The sequence below is a fragment of the Pleurodeles waltl genome, chromosome 3_2 (genome assembly GCF_031143425.1).
Source record: "Pleurodeles waltl isolate 20211129_DDA chromosome 3_2, aPleWal1.hap1.20221129, whole genome shotgun sequence".
Taxonomy (NCBI): Eukaryota; Metazoa; Chordata; class Amphibia; order Caudata; family Salamandridae; genus Pleurodeles; species Pleurodeles waltl.
In genome coordinates, this window is record NC_090441.1 from 46,579,326 (window position 1) to 46,599,557 (window position 20,232).

The window sequence follows — 20,232 nt, forward strand, 5'->3', positions numbered from 1 at the left end:
AAGAATGTTTTACGAATTAAATGTGGTAGCAAAACATTCAAAGTTTACCACCTACTTCAAGTAGGTGGTAACCCATTCACAACCTAGAAGGAGTCCCCAAGGGACACCTTCCCCTTTGTGAATGGTTGCGAAAACGTTTTTTAAGAGCAGGCAGTGGTCCTAGGGTCCACTGCCTGCTCTTTAAAAATACGCATTGGTATGGCCAATCGATTTCTGCAATGGGAATGCCTAATTAAGGCTATGCAAGAAGCACTTTATTATTTACACTATTTGAGTTTGAGTGTCCTGTATAATGTGTTCCCTGCACAAAGCACTACGCATTGGTGTCACTGAATTTAATTTTCCAGAAATGTTATGGAGTAGTGTTCCTGGTTCCTCTCCTGGTAATTCTGCTAGTTATCGTACATTTAGTGAAATAGCCAGGAAAACACATGTACACTTATTCAGCTTGGCTCAATGTGGTCTTCCGCCATAAACAAAAACTGCATTAACTCTCCAGATGTTCACGCCATCAGCACAGTTTTCAAGGGGTCTGCTATGGGGTAACTTACGCATGTGTCATGTTTTGGTACATTCTCTCACGTGTTAGGAGGCAGACAGGAAGCCCGGCCAGCGAGGTCCAGGTAGCGTTTCATTAAAAATAAATTACTAACAGGGCGGCATGAGTCGCAGGGTTGTCCTCAAGGAAAGGAGAACCAGGCTCTTAATTACCAGTAATTATTTGGCAGCAGCAGATCGAGAAACTGATTTGCATGCCCCTGCCTCACAGGGATCTTGGACTATCTACTCTGGAAATGTAAACAGGCCTTTGAGAGCCATATGTGAAGAAAAACAAAGGAAAGCACACAAAACTGAAAGAGGGAGCAGGGCCTTTAGCAAGAGCTGGATGGAAAACAAATTAGATTGCTTTATTTTACCTCTATTCCTTGATATAACTTTGCTCATTAATTCTAAAGGCATTAAGAGGGGAGGGAAACACTGCGGGGCATATTTATGAGCACTTAGCGTCACTGGAGCATCGCTTTATGTGACGCTCCAGTGGCGCTAACCTCTGCTCTATATTTACAAGGAAGTGTAACGCCACTTTTTGTGACGTTATCTGCATCAGAGGGGTGTGCAATGGGTGTTGCAGTGGGTGTGCCACAGCAACACCCATTGAATTTTGATGCTGCCTCAGAATTACAAGATTCCATAAACCTGAGGCAGCGTTAAAATCTAACGCAACCCTCTGGGGTGGCATTAGCAAGGCACAAGGAGGAGGAGTACTTTTATTCCTCCTTGTTGCAGCACACATAGAAAGAGCAAAATGCCAGAAATGATTGTTTATGTGTGGGAAGGTGTCCCTTCCTGCACATAAACAATCATTTGAAAATTACGCTTTGGCACTTCTGTGTGTGCTGCATTGTGCATCCCAAACCATTAGTGATTGTTTATGTGCAGGAAGAGACAGCTTCCCACACATAAACACTTGCACCCCTCAACGCAGACGATGGTGCAAGGATGCCTGCATTGGCGCTGGCAGCTAAATTTAGCGCCAGCGCAGGGGACAACACAGGGGTGCGCCGTATTCACTTAAATACAGCGCACCCCTGCGCTGTGAAAATGACGGAGCGCGGCACTGCCAATTTTGGCACGTCCCGCTCTGTCATTTTTCCATAAATATGCAAAAAAAGCAACAAGTAGAAAGTGATAGTCACTACTTACCTTCACAACCAACCTTACTGCAAAATCATTCCTAAGGTTTTTTAGGTGCATCGATCAACACATTTAAGGGAAGAGATGAAAAAGGTATAGTTTTCTTCAATAAGCGGTGTAAGTAGTTGCAAGGTGTGGACACTCCCGTGGGAGGGGCAGTCAGGGAGGTATAAGGGGTTGGGGTTCTCTTGGAGTTCTAAGCAATAAATCTAACAACCAATTGAAACCTCACAAACCCATCTGTTGAAGGTGGTATGCAATTAACAAACATACACTATTTGAATACAAAAGTCCCACAAAGTGGACAAGGGGTTGTTACGTGAATATTTTGTTGCAGTATGTGATTATTTTGTTGCAGTGTATGAAGCATTTTATTTGCAAACAGATCACACCAGCTTCAGCCCATACATCGCCGATGCTCAGAATTGTTTATCTGAAGCTTTTCCCAACCCTCTTAGCCAGTGGTGGGATAGTGTGAAGGGCTATGTCATTTACTAAACAGAGATGCCTAAAATTATGTATGAAGGAGAGAGGGACTCCCGGGTTCAGCCCTTAAAGCACCCAGTGAACAGAGTGATTTTGGTTAAATGGTACAAGCGGTGGGAACTGCTGGTAGGGATCCTGGTACACACCCCCAACTCCTAGTCGGCTGCATTCTCCTTCCAGTGATGCGTCCACTCTCAATATTCTGGAGCCCAAAACTTTCTCTGAACCTGCCACTAAATAAGCCTGGTCAACGTTAAATCCGCCTATTGGCGTTTTTCTCAGCCAGTAACATGGTCTCCGGGAATCACTGCAGCCTGCAGCAGCACAAGGGGTGTGATCTTTAATCCCAGTGCTTCGCCCGCATCACTGACATGGACCCTCCTGTCGCAGGCACACTCACAACTCACCCGAGAGCAACCACCTGTAAAATGAAAGTGCAGGGGTTGAAGTGCTGTGCTGCAGTGAGTTCCGACAGATGAGGCATGTCAGCTCGTCTTCATCCTGGCATTATTAAAAATTAGTTAAAAACGTCACTTGTGGGTAATGAAAACCCCAGCACTTCCAACGTGTGGCGAGACCTGTCACCCATTTTTTAAAAAGGAAGTCCTGAAACAATGCCCTCCAATGCCCGCAGCGCATGTTGAACAGTAGTTGGGCGGTGCGCTCGGGAAGTGAGACGCACTGCAAGAGGCATGACGTATGCATGCCCTTGACAAATGGGGAGAGCGTAAAATGGAGCGACAATGGTGACAGCAAATGGGAAGCCTATGGGTGGGCTGTAAGGCCAGAAGAAGATACAGCATGTTTTGGTTCGAGACACAGCATGTGCACCATCTTAGAGCCAAGACCTAATGAAGTGAAAACCTTTCTTTTTTTTTGTAAACGCATCCTGTTTCCCTTTAAGGAAAACAGGCTGCATTTAAAAAAAAAATGTTGCTTTATTTAAAAAGCAAACACTGACATGGTGATTTGCTGTCCCCAGCAGGTCAACTTCCTTGTATTTTTAGCGATTCCCAATGGGTCGCAAATTGCGACCTACATCATTAATATTAATAAGGTAGGTCAATTGCGACCCACTGGGAATCACAAACAGTATAAAACCTACTATTGTACATAGTTGTTTGCAATTTTCTAATAGGGAATCACATAAATTTGTTATTAGGAAATCGCAAACTGAAGTCTATATACTGGCCCTTAATGTATAGACATTGGCCACTGTGCATTCAAAAAATCCGCGACAGGTTTACCTGCTTGAGAAAAGGCCTGCATGCATTTTCTAGCTGAGTCGTGCTCAATTCAGGTGACAATTATCTCTCAGTTTCATGAAAATTACTAAGCAATTGGCAGAACAACTTTACATGGGCAAAGGCGAACTTAAATAAAAAAACGAAGTATTTGCGAATAGACAATTTGGAAACTTTGCAAAATGTTTGCACCTTGATTTCCTCCCTTCCCTCCCACCGCACTGCAGACCACCACCAGAGTAGTAACACTGATGTGTGTGGTTTATTTGGCAGCACTCTTGTGGGGAGATTTTGTACAGGACTCTGAAGTGCACTGCACCGCCGCACCTCTACACACCCCTTGTTTCTCCTGCCCCATCCTTTCAATAGTCTTCCTTCTGTGCTGGGCAGCAACAGGCAAGGAATGTTCTGTGTTTTTCAGACACCCTCTGCTGTCTCTTATTAGAATGTGCCAGCTGGTCCACAATTCCACCGGTTCTGGGGCCACATAGGGCACAGGTATATGACAAACTCTCATTGAACCTGTACAGGTGTCGGTAAATGACACAAAATGTCTCACCCACCTGCGTCGGACCAAGGACCTCCTTACCTTCAGGAGACATCTCAAGACATGGCTGTTTGAGCAGTAGCAGCACCACCCCCTCAGCGCCTTGAGACCCTCACAGATGAGTAATGCGCTTTACAAATTCCCTGATTGATTGGTTTTACATTTTTACATTAGCACAACATTTATGTTAGTGTACTTGCCATGCTGTATAGTTAAATGTATCATTTAGTACCCATTTTCACTCATCCTTAAACTGCAATGATCTCTGTCCGCAAAACCTACTTTCATAATCGCAGCGACCTCTGATCCCTGACCCCTGACCCTTGTGCTCTTCTCCTTAGCCCCGCCCACTTCGCCAGTGTCATGTCACGGTTGCCAAACGCTCTAGCTGATAACTCCTACGACTGCTATGGAAATGATTTTTCATCTGGTGCAGTTTCCCCTCCTTTCTCATTTCCTGGTTTCAGTAACCAATCAAGTGCATTGGCATAAAATACATTTACAATAACTTCTGCAGTATTTGTGAAACATGTTGAGTTTAGATGGGTCTGGTGCATTTGTTTCTGGGTTTCTGCCTAGGTCCTTGGCTGGCCCTGCAGGTGTTGTACTTCCCCTCAAGCACCAGTGGGAGTGTTTACTGTGAGGTGGGGAAGGTGGCGGGGGACTAGTAAGGGTGTTTAGGATTCAGGGAAGGATAGTGTTAAGGGGTAGCAAGGGGATGGCATGGGTTTAGGGATTGGTCGCGTTGAATAGTAAGAGGCTTTTAAGGTTCAGGGACAAGTAGCGTTAAGAGTTAGTAGGAGTTTAAATAGTTCAGAGATGGGTAGTGTAAAAGGGTAGTAAGGGGTTGGTAGTGTTCAGGGATCGTAGCATTAAGGGATAGTCAGGGCTTTTAGGGCTCAGAGAAGGGTAGCATTAATTGTTGTTCTGCACCTTTAGGGCTCAGGGATGGGTAGCATAAAAGGGTAGTAAGGGCTTTTTAGGGTCAGGGAGGAGTAGTGTTAAGAGGCAGTAGGGTTTTGTTGGTTCAGAGAACAGTAGCAAAAAGGGGAACAAACAGGTTTTGGGGATGGTAGCGTTAAGACATAGTAGGGTTTTTTTATGGCTCAGGGAAGGGTAGTGTTAAGGAGTAATTTGGGGGTTTAGTGTTCAGGAATGGGTAGCGTTGTCAGGGAGCAAGGGATTTTTAGGGTCAGAGAACAGCGCTAAGGACCTTTAGGGTTCCGAGATAAGTTGAATAAAAGGGGAGCATGGGGGTTTTTAGGGTCAGGGAAGAATAGTTAAAGAGTAGTAAGGTTTTTTTTAAGGGTTTAGGGAAAGGTGATTCAGGGTTTTGAGAGTTCAGGGATGGGAAGGGATAAGGGGCACTAAGGAGTATTAATCGGGTACGGTTACATAAATTAAACAATGCATGTAATAAAACGTCTTTAAAATTTTGATATGTTTGAAATGTCATGGGTACTAATGAAGGGCCCAAAATAATTATTGCAACAATTTAAACTCAACTTTATTGTAGTCGACTATTACATACAACTGGTTTGCACTATATAAGCACTGATACATGCATACATGTATATATACATATATACATACATACACAGTCAACAAAACCTCAGAGAACATGGAGCCTTTTTATGCGGAGGAGCAGTGCGTTCTCTAAATGACTGCGACTGTCATTAGGTAGTGACTTCTCCATCACATTGATGAGTGCAGTGTTGAATAATGTAGGACATACTCTATTCAGTGGCTGGCTCTGTGTGTACTGCAGATATGTATATGTATACGTAACCACTGATACTTCACTTACATCTGGCGACCATGCTGGTCCTCGCGTGTCAGCACCCCCTCTTTCTCCATCAGCATCTGTCGAAAGGTGGACACTTTCTGCCGGATATCCTCTTCGGAGTACCTACAATGTAGAGATGGTTACACGTGAAGCACAAGTCTTGCTTTCATGATATCCAGTAAGGTCAGGTATTTATCAAATGCCAGGGTTAAGACGAGGACAGGATTTGAGAGACCCCAAATGGCACATAGTCTGTGCCCACTGAGACTGTCCATAAAATTGTTAAAACATTGATCAGAGAAGGCTTAAGTGAGATTATGAATAATGCCAATCAACTATAGTGCTAAGTGCCGTCCTTGCAGGCCTAGATTGAAACAAATAATACATGACTGGAAAGCCAATTGCCTAAATATCCCATTGATTGTTCAAAACTAATCAGTGTTTTTAATCCTGAATCTATTGGATTGACAATTTGATTAGGTCATAAATTATCCACAGGTTGCCTATTTTGGAAAGACTTAAGTTCAAAAACATTTTACTAGCCAAGATATCAATATAAAAGAAGCACCCATGTCATCCAAAAAAAGTGCCAGGTGTACCACATACCCTACGACCTTAGATCTTGGACTGAGGTCACATTATTAGATTTATATTTTTGGAGGCTTCTTTCAATCTGTGTTAGGAGCATAACTCTCAAACTCATTACCTGAGAATCTCAACATTACTGTTGACCATTACAAGTTCCTCAAACTCTTTATGACCCACCGGATCACTGTCTCCTTCTATTCCTTGCCGCCTGGTCAGCTGCTGTCCTCTGCTCTGCTGTATCACTATTTACAGATTTCAAATTTCTGATTAGCAATTTCTCCATTTCGTTTGCACAGCATGAACATGGAGCCCACCAGCATATTCTGTCTAATTAGAGGGCCCAGAATAAATCAGTAACAATGTAAATATCAGACACAAACATCTATTGGTGGCTGTAAGCACAAGGGTATGGTGCAGTGACAGTACAAGGTAAAACTCATTTTCCAGAAACTGGAACAATGCCAGAGCGTTTGGCACACCAGTCAAAATAACATTTTAAAGATGGAGCCCTCCACATTCACTAAAAAAATGGGGATAGCTTTGTTCGCCAGGACAAACATGCAAGTGCTATCCACCAATGTGCACTTAGGGATGATCTTTAATTTAGTCCTGTCCAAATATGTAGACTCACATGTAGGATCAGATGTTGAGTTGGTGGTAAGTAAAATTTCCTGAATTATAAGGAAAGTAGGAAGTCATCTTCTAGAGTATTCTGAGCCAGTGAATTAATCTGGCACACTTACCCTCACCATAGAAATCACAGTGGGGATAATTCACGTCCTCCACACATCAGAGAACTTTTCATTACTACCCAGCTCTAAGTATGACCTTTTTCTGTTTCCGATTGGATAAAATTGTTATCTGTAAAGGTCCTTGGTAACAGTCACTCCAAAAGAATTTCATTGAAAAGAGTAAATCTATTTTCTGAGCTTATATTTATCCTTTATCTTGAAATATTTTGTGGTAGTCAGACAAACATTTTTCAGACATTACATTATTATGTAAATTGTAGAGTTTTTTAACTAGATGAATCCTTGCAAATCACCTGTCCCCGGTATGCTCTTTACAGAAGTCTCAGTCTACACTACCAAGGGTGAGACAAGCATACAATAGGATATGTTTGGTTAGTCTGTGGGAGGTCTATCTGATAAGGGTGTTGTGGGAGGTTTTTTTTGTAGCACTTATATACATTCTACATCACAAGGGTGCTTAAACACGTCTCCAGAGCTGTGTATGAGCTGGAAGGGGCATCTCACTCTGCTCAAGTCTCAACCAAGTATTCGTGGATCATTTCACCAAAAAATCCACAAAAACAGTGCAGGATCTGACACTTTCAGCCTCATTCCTCAATATTGTCATGGAACTCCTTGGTGACTTTCAATATAAAGTGTGACAGGGTTTTTTTATTCCACGTATAATGTTAGAGAATAGACAGTTACATAGTGGTACGGGTGACAAGTTTATTTAAACACTTAAGACTGCATGCCCTATGCATACAGAGTAAAAGAAAAACAATTGATATAGGGCGCTCATAAAGACTAAGATATGCAAGTAAAATCGACAATGCTGTTGTTATTATAGTGTGAAGCATTTCTAAAGGGAAATAAAATGGACTGCCGAAAGGGAGCCTAAAAAGAACATTGTCAAATACAGCAAAAATCTAAGGAAATTAGCATTACAATGCCTTCTAAATAAATAAACTTTAAAGGGATATAAGACCATTCGTGAATTTGGAGGTGATGGCCTGATGCTGTAAGAGCGGGGTTTAAAACAAAAAAGAGGCGGCATCTAAAGTAATGCTCAGTGTTGAACCCTTGTTACGTACTTCTCTATTAATCCAGAGGGATTTTGGAAGGGTATGAATCTGCCACCAATTCGGATACTACGAGTGTTTTCAGATTTGAAGTCAGGACCATTGCCAAACATAATCTGGTGCTCAGCCATAACAAAATATGTATTTACAGAGCCTCCTGAATCTCTCTTTTTGAAGGTTTGTTGATCTTGGTGATGATACATTTGTGGTTGCCCTTAGACACCTAACAAATATTCTGGTCAATGGAAGGGGCATTGATAGCTCCTTGCTGATGATGCTTATGGGCCTGAATTGCTGGAGTCCATTGTATTCTCTGGCTGTTCTCATCTTTTTTCCTGCCTCTTCCTTCCCCTCATTTAGCCACAAGATTTTAATTGATACATTTGTGTACCCTTCCAGCAACCATTCTCCTTCAGCCTCTCGTTTGCCTGCATTGCCTTGTTGGACATGTCTGGTTTTCCTGCTTAATTGTTGGTCTCCTTCCAACTTGCCCAGACTTGACTTGGGTTTTCCTGATCTCCCAGATGTCACCACAGTCTCAAAAGTATAGCTAGTCAGATATATTGTTTATGCTTTACTTGGTAAAACAATTCTTGGCAACACATTGGAATAATCTGATTAGCAAATCATCGCCAGGGATGCATTTTTGATCCATGTAAGGAGTGGGCAAGGTGGAAGCAGGGAAGAGACACTGGAGCACCCTTTGGACCTTCACTGAAAAATTAAGTAGCCCTAGATTAGTCAGGAGACTTTAACTTTGACCATGTATGCATTGATACATCCATATCAACACAGAAGGTCAAGGGATCATCTTCCTCACTTTCCACATAAGAGACCCCTTTGATGGGTCCTTCTGTGATGCACTTCAAGGGCCTGCTTTAGACACTGACAAGCCCTTTAAGGGCATCGACTATCGCGCCTTCTGTCATCCACTAGATGAAATAATTAGGGACTCTGAGCACATGCACATGCACAGGCGGCTCACACTGCAAACTTTGTGAATTCCCGTACAAACTCTGCTCACAAAAAAAAAAAACACCAGGGGCCAGATGTAGCAAAGGTTTTTACCCATTCTGTGTCTATGGGAAAAAGTGTTCGTACATATGGCCCCAGGTTCCTTAATGTCACTAAGAGACGTTAGTTTATATTTTGGGGACTTGGGTGATTTTGGGGTTTGATTTGGTATAACTTCTAACTTTTGTGGCTGAGACTTGGGACTGAATTGAAAGCTGCCTTCAAGCTGCCCTTTCACCTTCACCCATCACAGGGTCTGTTGTTATGGGATCCACTGTCGTTGCCCAACCTTTCAACCTTAGTTTCAAGCTCCTAAATAAGCCCTGTCTTCACTCTAGCCTGACAGAAGATGTCTCACCGCTACTGGGAGTGCATTCACATCACTGTGCTGACCGCCTTTGTCACTTTCTCACATCTGCTGAGCTCACTGCAAATGTCAGAGGTCCTCCATCGAGTGGAGCTCGCCTGAGAGAGTATGAGACCAGGGCCCTGGTCTTTGGCCCTGAGTGTTACACTTGTGTGCCGCAGGGTGGGCCCACCACCTGCTCTGGTTGTCTGCGCTTCCATATCTCCTGTGTTGTGGCTCCAGGTTTTGTGGGTGGCATCATGACTGTGTCCTACTCAAATAATATTTTCTAGGTCGGGGGAAGTTCCTTGGGGGTTCAGGGACCAAAGCTGCGGAACAGCTTGGGATCCCTTCTTCACTGCAAAGCTTTTTATTTTCAAGTCTGTTAACTCATGAAATCTGAACTTTTTAAACAGCCCTTCAACTAAGCACTGCTTCTTCATAGGAGCAACCAAAGGATGGAGGGCCTACTTTCATCCTACGAACCTCTTTCTGTTTGTTGCTTTGAAGCACCAGTCGCACTGTACAAAACTCCAAGATAAACAGATGTATTATAGACCCGGCCCAGTTACTGCGTAAGAGCGGAGGTGGTCAAGGCCGGGGCCCTTCACTGGGACGGTGTAACACTTGTGGTCCTCAGTCTGCGTTTGTGATGCGACAGAGCAGGCGGGGTTGTGAGCGACGGCGGAGTTCATTGAGGTGGTGTGCTCTAAAGAGAGTGCACAGTGCTCCAGTCTAGGCAGTGCTCCTGAATGAGAGGTGAAGTCGACAAGGTCGTGCGCTGCTGAGTCTGTACCTCTAATGTTAGACTGAAAGCAGGTTTACTCAGAAGGGGGAGAGGGATTATGCGATTCTCTCTAAGTGTACAATTTACAAAGCAGTCATGGTTACATAGCGAGGTGGGATGCCACTGAGGCTGTGTGTGCCTCCTTCTGAATGCATAATAGCGACAAGACAGGGGTACTGAGTTCTGGGTAGGGATCATCAAGTTTGTGTCCTGCACGATAAATAATTATTGGATGGGTGGATGGATGTGCCATGGCAGTGAAACAAATGTGGCCCAATAACACACTAGAGCAGCTGTACTAATAAATGCATACCCCTCACAATTTATTACTATAGTGCAGATGTTGGATTTGTGTTTATTGGCATGAGAAGAACGCTTTTTATTGGCTCACAGATTGCATGTAACAATTATTTTTCACAGTGAAACAACTCTCCTAATAGTCTGGAGGGTCCTTTAATGTTTTTCATATGTTTTTACCTTCCGGTATCCTGGGCTGGATGAATACTTTTTGTTAGAACAAATGCGCAACAGCATAAACCATAGGGAGATGTACAAAGCCCAATATGCTATTTATTACCATTCTGAGGGAGAGAAGGGGCATCATGACGCACTCAGGTATTAACCACTCGTACGTCATGCCCCTCCACACTCAATAGTTGTAAGGGATAGCATACTTTACTATGCACATCTACATAATATGTATGTGTATGTATATATCTATATAACTATGTGTATGTGTATATATATATATATATATATATATATATTTATATATCACTGAAAAAAAACACAGGTTACAGGGACGTTATAGTTAGGTTCTGAATTTACACAGACAAAACCATAGAAATTCAGCTGTTATAAAGTTATTTCAAGTAACTATAACTCGTGCTCTAAGGTAACAATAACTTGCGCCCCCACCATGCACAATTTTCTCATCAATAACTTTATTATAAATTTTGCAGTGATAGTATCAAAGATGCCAAAGAAAATGTCATGAATGATTGTAATATGTGGGGTAATTAGCTGTGCATGGCAACAGCCGCACAGCTCCTGCCTTTAAAGGCCCCCTTGGGCCCACCACCTCCCCAGGGCATGTCACCATAAAAAGAGGGTAGCCGCACGGATCCACTTCCAATGCTTAAAACTGCCCCGGGGACCACAACCTCCCCGGGCCACAAAACTACTGAAAAAGGGGGAGGGGGCCATGAGATCCCCCTACAGGGCATTATTTAGCCCTGGGGACCACCACCTCCCCAGGGGATGGAGGTGCAATGGCCTGGGGGGGGGGCATGCACTTGGATCCACCACAGTTTGGGCTGAAAAATGAAATAATATGCTCTTTTGTCCTGGCAGGGTTTATTTTTGGGACTCAGCAGAGTCCGAGTCCTAAAGTGGCTGCCAGTGTTTCCTGGCTAAGGTGTTGACAGCTAAAAGCATGGGGACTGTTGGATTCTCGGTGGATTGGCGTCCCTAGATATCAATAGTTCTTTTTTATTTAATATCTCAAAAACTACTTACACCAAATAACAAAAAAAAGGGGTCTTTCTAGACCAAGAGCTACCTTTCTGTCAAATTTGGTGTAATTCCGTCCAGCGGTTTGGGCAGTAGTTGTGTTCAAAATCTCCATAGGAAATTGCATGGGGTAAAAGCATTTTGGGATCACCCCCTTTTTCTTGGCCACTGTTTGAGGAACCACCCCAAAACTTTCAAGAGCAAAAAACACTTTTCCAATGGAAACTAGGCCCTAGCTATAACTACCTACTGGGGACAGCCAGTAGGTAATTTTTATATATATACATATATTGAATTCCGGGGCATAAAGAAGATCCACTTTGCAGTACAACCAGCTTGGAGACCACCCAAGAGCGAATAGTAACATGGAAATCCATCCTGGAAAACAACCTGGAATGAAGACCTAGCATAAAGTGCAGCAGAACATCAAGATCCAACCTGCAGTACAAAGCCAGCATGCATACCTGCCCTACAGAGAGGAATAAAGATACGGCTTACAGTACAAACCAGCATGAACACCCTAGAACAGCATGAGAGATCCATCTTACAGTAAGACAATCAAGGAGATCCACCTAGGAGTTCAAACCAACATGGATAACTATCCTACAGAGCAGCATACACATACACCTCACAGCACAAACCAGCATGAAGCCCAACTTTCAGTACACACCGGCATGGAGCCACCCTACACAGCACAGTTGGATGAGGATACACCATATAGTGCTGAACAGAACTGAAAATACTATAAAGCACTAAGCAGCATTGTGCTCCCTGGAACACAGACTCACCTAGGTGCAGAGCAGTACCAAGATCCTCCTACAGAACAGAACAGCCTGAAGACCACTCTGCAGTACAGCACCGACTGAGGCCTGTTCTTCTGTACTGAGCTATGGAAGTCCAGGTATACAGTACAAGCAGCATGGAGGCCTGTCCACAGTACAGAGCAATAGTCATTCTTACCCTCCAGTACTAAGCAGCCTGAACTTCTTTTCTGCAGTACCGAGCAGCATAGACACTCGATACAGTGCAATTTGGAGACCCTGTACATGCAGAGAACCGTGAATTAAATCCAAGGTGAAGAGCAGTACAGGACCCTCACAGAGAAGAGACCCTTCCAGAAATACCGAGCAGTACAAATACCATTGTGAGTACTGAGCAGCATGGAGACCCACCCAGAGGAACAGAGCAGTAGGAAGACCCTCCCTCAGTACAGGGCAGCAATGAGACCTACCCAGGGGTACAGAGCTGTAGAAACACCATCATACAGTACAGTGCAGCATGGAGACCCACCAAGAGGTACAGAGCAGTAGGAAGACCCTCCCTTAGTACAGGGCAGCATGGAGACCCGCCCAGAGGTACGGAGCAGTAGGAAGACCCTCCCTCAGTACAGGGCAGCATGGAGACCCGCCCAGATGTACGGAGCAGTAGGAAGACCCTCCCTCAGTACAGGGCAGCATGGAGACCCGCCCAGATGTACGGAGCAGTAGGAAGACCCTCCCTCAGTACAGGGCAGCATGGAGACCCGCCCAGATGTACGGAGCAGTAGGAAGACCCTCCCTCAGTACAGGGCAGCATGGAGACCCGCCCAGATGTACGGAGCAGTAGGAAGACCCTCCCTTAGTACAGGGCAGCATGGAGACGTACCCAAAAGTACAGCGCTGTACAAACAGCCTCTTGCAGTAGAGAACAGCATGGAGACCCACCCAATGATAGCGAGCAGTGTGAATACTATTGTACAGTACAGAGCAACAAAGAGACTCACCCAGAGGCACAGGGCAGTGAGAACACCCTTGTACAGTAGAGAACAGCATGGAGGCCCACCCACAGGTACAGAGCAGAAGAAGCCCACATACAGTGCAGAGAAGCATGCAGTTCCTCCCGGAGGTACCCAGCAGTATGATAATCCCAGCGCAGTACATAACAGAATTGAAAGCACCAAGCAGAACTGAGACCCTGCAGGGAGCAGCATAGTCAGAGGCCCTACAGTACAGAAGACGAGAGATCTCGTACTGTGCTAAGCAGCATTCAGCATCACAAGACTGGAGACCTCGTACTGTGCTAAGAAACACTGAACATCACAAGGCTGGAGACCTCGTACTGTGCTAAGCAGCACTGAACCCACAACACTGGAGATCCTGTACTGTGCTAAGCAGCATTGAGCCTCACAAGGCTGGAGACCTTGTACTGTGCTAAGCAGCATTGAGTATCACAAGACTGGAGACCCTGTACTGCGCTAAGCAGCATTGAACCTCCCAAGGATGGAGACCTCATACTGTGCTAAGCAGTATTGAACCTCACAAGGCTGCAGACCTCGTACTGTGCTAAGCAGCATTGAACCTCACAAGGCTGGAGACCTCGTACTGTACTAAGCAGCATTGAACCTCACAAGGCTGCAGACCTCGTACTGTGCTAAGCAGCATTGAACCTCACAAGGCTGGAGACCTCGTACTGCGCTAAGCAGCATTGAACCTCACAAGGCTGGAGACCTCGTACTGTGCTAAGCAGCACTGAACATCACAAGCCTGAAGACCCCATACTGTGCTAAGCAGCACTGAACATCACAAGCCTGAAGACCCCATACTGTGCTAAGAAGCACTGAACATCACAAGGATGGAGACCTGGTACTGTGCTAAGCAGCATTGATCCTCACAAGACTGGAGATCCTCTACTGTGCTAAGCAGCATTGAACATCACAAGGCTGGAGACCTCGTACCGTGCTAAGCAGCATTGAACCTCACAAGGCTGGAGACCTCGTACTGTGCTAAGCAGCATTGAACCTCACAAGGCTGAAGACCTCGTACTGTGCTAAGCAGCATTGAGCCTCACAAGACTGAAGACCCTGTATTTGCTAAGCATCATTGAACATCACAAGGCTGGAGTCCCCGTACTGTGCTAAGCATCACTGAACATCACAACACTGGAGACCGCTTACTGTGCTAAGCAGCAATGAACCCCACAAGGCTGGAGACCCCGTTCTGTGCTAAGCAGTCTTGAGCATCACAGTTTTGAGTGTCTTGCACATTTTCAGCAAGGGCAAATAAAGGTTGGCATGGTGCATGCTGGTCCTTCAGGAAGACCATGTAAGCTGCTTAGGGACATGGTCCTGAAGCCATCCACTGCACAGCAGCACTGCCTCTCTTTCTCATTGGTGTAAATGAAATGCACCATAACCTCATCACAAGGCATCCCTGCAGAACGCGGGAACGCTGCCAATGTCCTGTCTGCATGAACTGGCGCAATCTTCTCATCAGTTTTATTTGTCTAGAGGAGGGAGGGGGAGACATATCCCTTCTCCTGCTCGGTAGCTGATTTGTTTTCCCCTCCCCGATTACATTTCACATCTTCATCTTCATTTGGTGGGTATATGTAGCACACAGATGATGCTGCGCGGTTCTAATGTCATTTGCTACAGTTCACTGCAGACCCCAGCCTATGAGTGCATCCTGCCGACTCCTGCTACTGCACGGTGTAGCCTGTGACAGAACCTTGCTGCCCTTCGGTGCAGGTCTCAGCTTATGGCGGCCTCCCACTGCAGCTTGTCTCTGTCCCTTTCTGCAGTTCGGTGCAGGTCTCACCTTATGACCTTCTCCAGCAGCAGCCTGTCTCTGTAGACTCTGTCCCTTGCTGCAGTTCGATGCAGGTCTCACCTTATGACCGTCTCCAGCAGCAGCTTGTCTCTGTCCCTTGCTGCAGTTCGATGCAGGTCTCAGTTTATGGCTGCCTCCCACTGCAGCTTGTTTCTGTCCCTTGCTGCAGTTCGGTGCAGGTCTCAGCTTACGACAGTCTCCAGCAGCAGCTTTTCTCTGTCCCTTGCTGCAGTTCGATGCAGGTCTCAGCTTACGACCGTCTCCAGCATCAGCTTTTCTCTGTCCCTTGCTGCAGTTCGGTGCAGGTCTTAGTTTATGATTGCCTCCCACTGCAGCTTGTTTCTGTCCATTGCTGCAGTTTTGTGCAGGTCTTAACCTGTGACTGCCTCCCGCTGCAGCTTGTTTCATTCTCTCGCTACAGTTTTGTGGAGGTCTTAACCTATGACTGCCCCCCACTGCAGCTTGTTTCTGTCCATTGTTGCAGTTTTGTGCAGGTCTTAACCTGTGACTGCCTCCCGCTGCAGCTTGTTTCATTCTCTTGCTGCAGTTTTATGGAGGTCTCAGCATGCGACTGCCTCCTGCTACAGCTTATTTCTCTTGCTGCTGTGTAGGTGGCAGCCTGAGACGAAACTTTCCTGCAGTTCTGTGCAAGTTTCAGTCTAAGAATGCCTCCCAGAGCAGTTTGTTTCTATCCCTTGCTGCAGTTCTGTGCAGGTCTCAGCCTGCAACTGCTTGCCGCTGCAGCTTGTTTATTTGTCTTGCTGCTGTTTCATGAAGGTCGCAGCCTGCGACTGCCTCCTGCCACAGCTTATTTCTCTTGTTGCTGCACAGTGTATGTGGCAGCCCGCGATGGAACTTTGCTGCAGTTCTGTGCAAGTTTCAGTCTGGGAATGCCTCTCGCTTCAGCTTGTTTCTATCCCTTGCTGCAGTTCTCTGCAGGTCTCAGCCTGCTACTGCTTCCCGCTGCAGCTTGTTTATTTGTCTTGCTTCTTTTTCATGCAGGTCTCGGCCTGTGACTGCCTCCTGCTTTTCTTTCCTCTTGTTGTTGCACAGTGTAGGTGGAAGCCTGTGACAGAACCTTACTGCAGTTCGGTGCAGGTCTCAGCTTATGACTGCCTCCTGCTGCAGCTTGTTTCTGACCTTTGCTGCAGTTCGGTGCAGGTTTCAGCTTATGACTGCCTTCCGCTGCAGACTGTTTCTGTCCATGGCTGCAGTTCATGCAGGTCTAAGCTTATGACCATCTCCAGTAGCGTGTTTCTGGCCCTTATTGCAGTTTGGTACAAGTCTCAGTTTATGACTGCCTCCCACTGCAGCTTGTGGTTGTCCCCTGCTGCAGTTCAGTGCAGGCTTTAGCTTACAGCTGCCTCCCACTGCAGCTTGTTGATTTCCCTTGCTGCAGTTACATGCAGGTCTCAGCTTGCGAATACCTCCTGCCACAGTTTATTTCTCTTGTTGCTGCACAGTGTAGGAGGCAGCCTGTGACAGAACTTTGCTGCAGTTCTGTGCAAGTTTCAGTCTGGGAATGCCTCCCGCTGCAGCTTGTTTCTGTCCCTTGCTGCAGTTTTGTGCAGGTCTCAGCCTGTGACTGATTCTTGCTGCAGCTTGTTTATCTGTCTTGCTGCAGTTTCATGCAGGTCACAGCCTGTGACTGCCTCTTGCTGTTCTTTTCTCTTGTTGCAGCACAGTGTAGGTGGCTGCCTGTAACATAGTCTTGCTGCAGTTCTGTGCAGGTTTTAGTGGGGGAAAAACTCCTGCTGCAGCTAGTTTCTAACTTATTGCTGCATCTTAGTGCAGGCCGCAGCCTCTGACTGCCACCTGCCACAAGCCCTTGTTGCAGTTCAGTACAGGTCGCAACCTGTGACTGCCTCCCATCGCCTTGTTTCTGTCCCTTGCAGCTGCTCAGTGCAGGCTGCAGTCTTCTATTGCTCCTTACTGTATGTAGATGGATGTAAACTACAGCCTGCCACTGTGTCCTGCGACAACTCAGTGAAGTCCACAGTGTTTATGCTGCTGTCTCTTCCTTCTCGTTGTCTCAATGTTGTCTGCAGCCTCCCACTGCATCTCCCCGTGCCTGCGTGGAGCAACCACTCTTCATTTGTTTTCTTGCTTCTGCCACAGCCTGCTGCTCTTGACTGTCACAATAGTGAGGTAGACGACAAAAAACCTGTGACAGATTAGTAGATAGGGTGGCCCTTGTGGAGACTTACTTATTCTAACTTAGTAGCAGGAGCACTCAGAAGCTTGGAAGATGGGGCATCAGGTCAGGCATGGCCTCATTCTGGAATACTGAGATTAGCAAGGCCTGCGGGTGGCCCTTGCAGAAAAACTGGGTGTGTTCCCATTCTGGGCAAGGCTTGCTGAAGTCTACCTGCCATTTGTTCAGTTCCTGTGTTTTCCTCTGTAACACCTTGCCTTTGCAAAGCTTCGAAGAAATGTCTGGACTTAGGGCCTGATCTAAAGATTGGCAGGTAGCCCGCCATCTGTCAACGGGCGGTGGACAATACCTTCACCAGCCTGTGGGCCTGCTAGATGCCATATCTACAGTTCACCGCTGGCTCGCAGGCGATGTCAGCGTCTTCACAGGAGCCACTGACACTTTTATGGAGTCTGCCCTGTTTCAGGCACTCACCAAACTAAATTGTTTTTGAAAAACACTGCCAAAGCGGAGTCCTGTTCACTCTGTGCAGAAAAGAAGTTGCATTATTTCCTCAAGTGCTTGCCCAACAGAAAGGATGACTCTACCTCTGCCAAGAGGGTCCTGATTGCATATTTCAGACCTTAGATTCTGCAGCATTTCAACTTGTGCTGCAATAGATAAAGAATGAAACAATGGATGTGTTTCATGTTCGCCTTTAGAGTTTCGTTAATGCATGTCATTTTACAGACCAGGGCTGTGAAATAAGGGATCTTATAATACTCTATGAAGATAAAGTGTCAGATATCGCAGTAACTAGGACTAGTAGTATCACACATATCGAAAAGGGCGAATGAATGGCAAAAGCATCTGCTAAAGTCACAAACCATGTGTGGAACCATCTTGCACATGATGCAATGACCATTGTTCAAATCCCAATGATGAGGTGTCAGTGGTCCCCTTGGCACCCTTTGCCCAGCCAGAGGCTTCAGGTGTAGGCCTCTCATGCTGTGTGGACTCAGTAGGAGACCTATGAAGGGTGGCACGCCCACATTGCCATCAGTCCAGCAAACTGACTCCCAGGCTGAGGCATCTAAGGATAAACCACTTCAGACTGACAGGGCCTATTGTCTCAGTCTTCTTGCCCAAGGCAAATACAAAGAGTCCGATGACTTCCGCTCATGTCAGCCTCTTAGGAGACACACCAGGGTGTTTGGGAAGGAGAAGGAACAGTTATCGTCTTGATTGCTGTTGATACGAAACAACCTAGCAAATATTCTCTATTAAATTAAAACAATACAGCGATATTAGAATAAAGTACGTCTGTTGCATAGTTGGACGAAAAGAGAAATGATGGCTGACTGAAGGAATTGTTGCAGTTGTTTTGGTCTCACACATATCTCCTCGTGTTCTCTGATGCCAGAAATTGTGGATCATGTCTTCAACGGTTTTGGATGCTTAAAAGGGAATCAGATAAACCTCTGCATTGACAAGACAATGCGACTCAGGCACAGACACATCCTTGACACTTTTGAGAAAAGGTGGGAAGTGCACTGTGCAAGCTGGTATCAGATACATAAATTGAAAATATATATAAATACCAACACCCTGGGTTTCTCACTAGTGATAGCACAAACCTAAGCATCGTGTAGCACAAACCTAAGCATCTTGAAGAGGTCACAACATATACGAGGATGTGCTTGCCCAGCCAAGCTGTGAAAGTGGAACACTACTCTACTCAAAACGTTGATTACATCATTGCTGACCTCACAAATGTGCCCCTCTTCCCAAAGACTGATTTAGTACTTTCAACTAAAGCTCATCCCAGAGCCCACACTGAGCTGTGGAGTCTTTTAAGTGATCAAGGTGTTCCCTCGAGGGAATTATACATATGAGTGACGACCTCATAGAGCACATAAGCATCAAGAGCTGCGAGTAGGGTTCTGGACACAGAAAGAAAGTTGACTAATACTCAACAAAGCAGGCCTTGCTGTTATATTCTCCAATTAGCAAGCGTAGAAGTGCGCTCCTCACACACAGACAAGGCCAATGAGAGAGGACGGGTCCCTGGGGCGCAGCTCTGTCCATCTCCACTCGTCCTGCCTCGCCTTACCCCCTCTCCTCTGCCCACCCGTGCCCTCCAGGCGCCAGCCCTGCACGGACGCTCACAAGCGCGGCCCTTTCATGTGCCTCCCCTGCTCCGCGTCCTGAGGCAGCGGACGCTCGTCCTGACAGCCTCGCCTCTTCAAAGGGAGCTGGCCCGCGCCCCTCTCCCTCCCAGCCGTATGTATTGCAGCTCCTGTCCGTGCCGTGGCTGCATTAAATAACAGCCCCTCGCCTGGGCCCCCTTCCTGGGGCCCCACTCATTACTTCAGCCTTCCCTGCGCCCAGCGCTCCGACAGAGGGACTCTGTGGGCCGGCTGCCCAGCTGGGCGCGAGGCCCTTCGAGCTCGGAGGCACCGGCGTGGATTGACCTTCCATGAAAGCACGTGCACCGCGCGTGAGCAATGGGGGCCGTGCGCAGTGGAAACCACCCACCTCTCCACAGTGCGCGTGCGGCGCAGGAGAGGAGAGTAGATTCCAGGGTACATACACCACCACAGGAGGCAGAAGACGAAGAGTTCACACGGGTAGGTGGGGTACACCCACTTCATCACAGTGCGCGTGCACCGCAGGTAGCAGAGGGGGAGGAG

The 20,232-nt window shown here is 46.3% G+C and overlaps 1 protein-coding gene across 2 annotated transcripts in view; it reads right to left on the reverse strand.

Annotated features, from left to right (window-relative positions):
• The window catches only part of SRRM3 (serine/arginine repetitive matrix 3), a 327,419-nt gene that overhangs the window by 168,773 nt on the left and 138,414 nt on the right, over window positions 1–20,232 (reverse strand). For both annotated transcript variants that reach the window (XM_069226720.1, XM_069226719.1), the window contains exon 4: window positions 5,780–5,881. In XM_069226720.1, coding sequence (XP_069082821.1) covers window positions 5,780–5,881 — 102 coding nt within the window. The remainder of the gene's footprint in view (window positions 1–5,779; window positions 5,882–20,232) is intronic.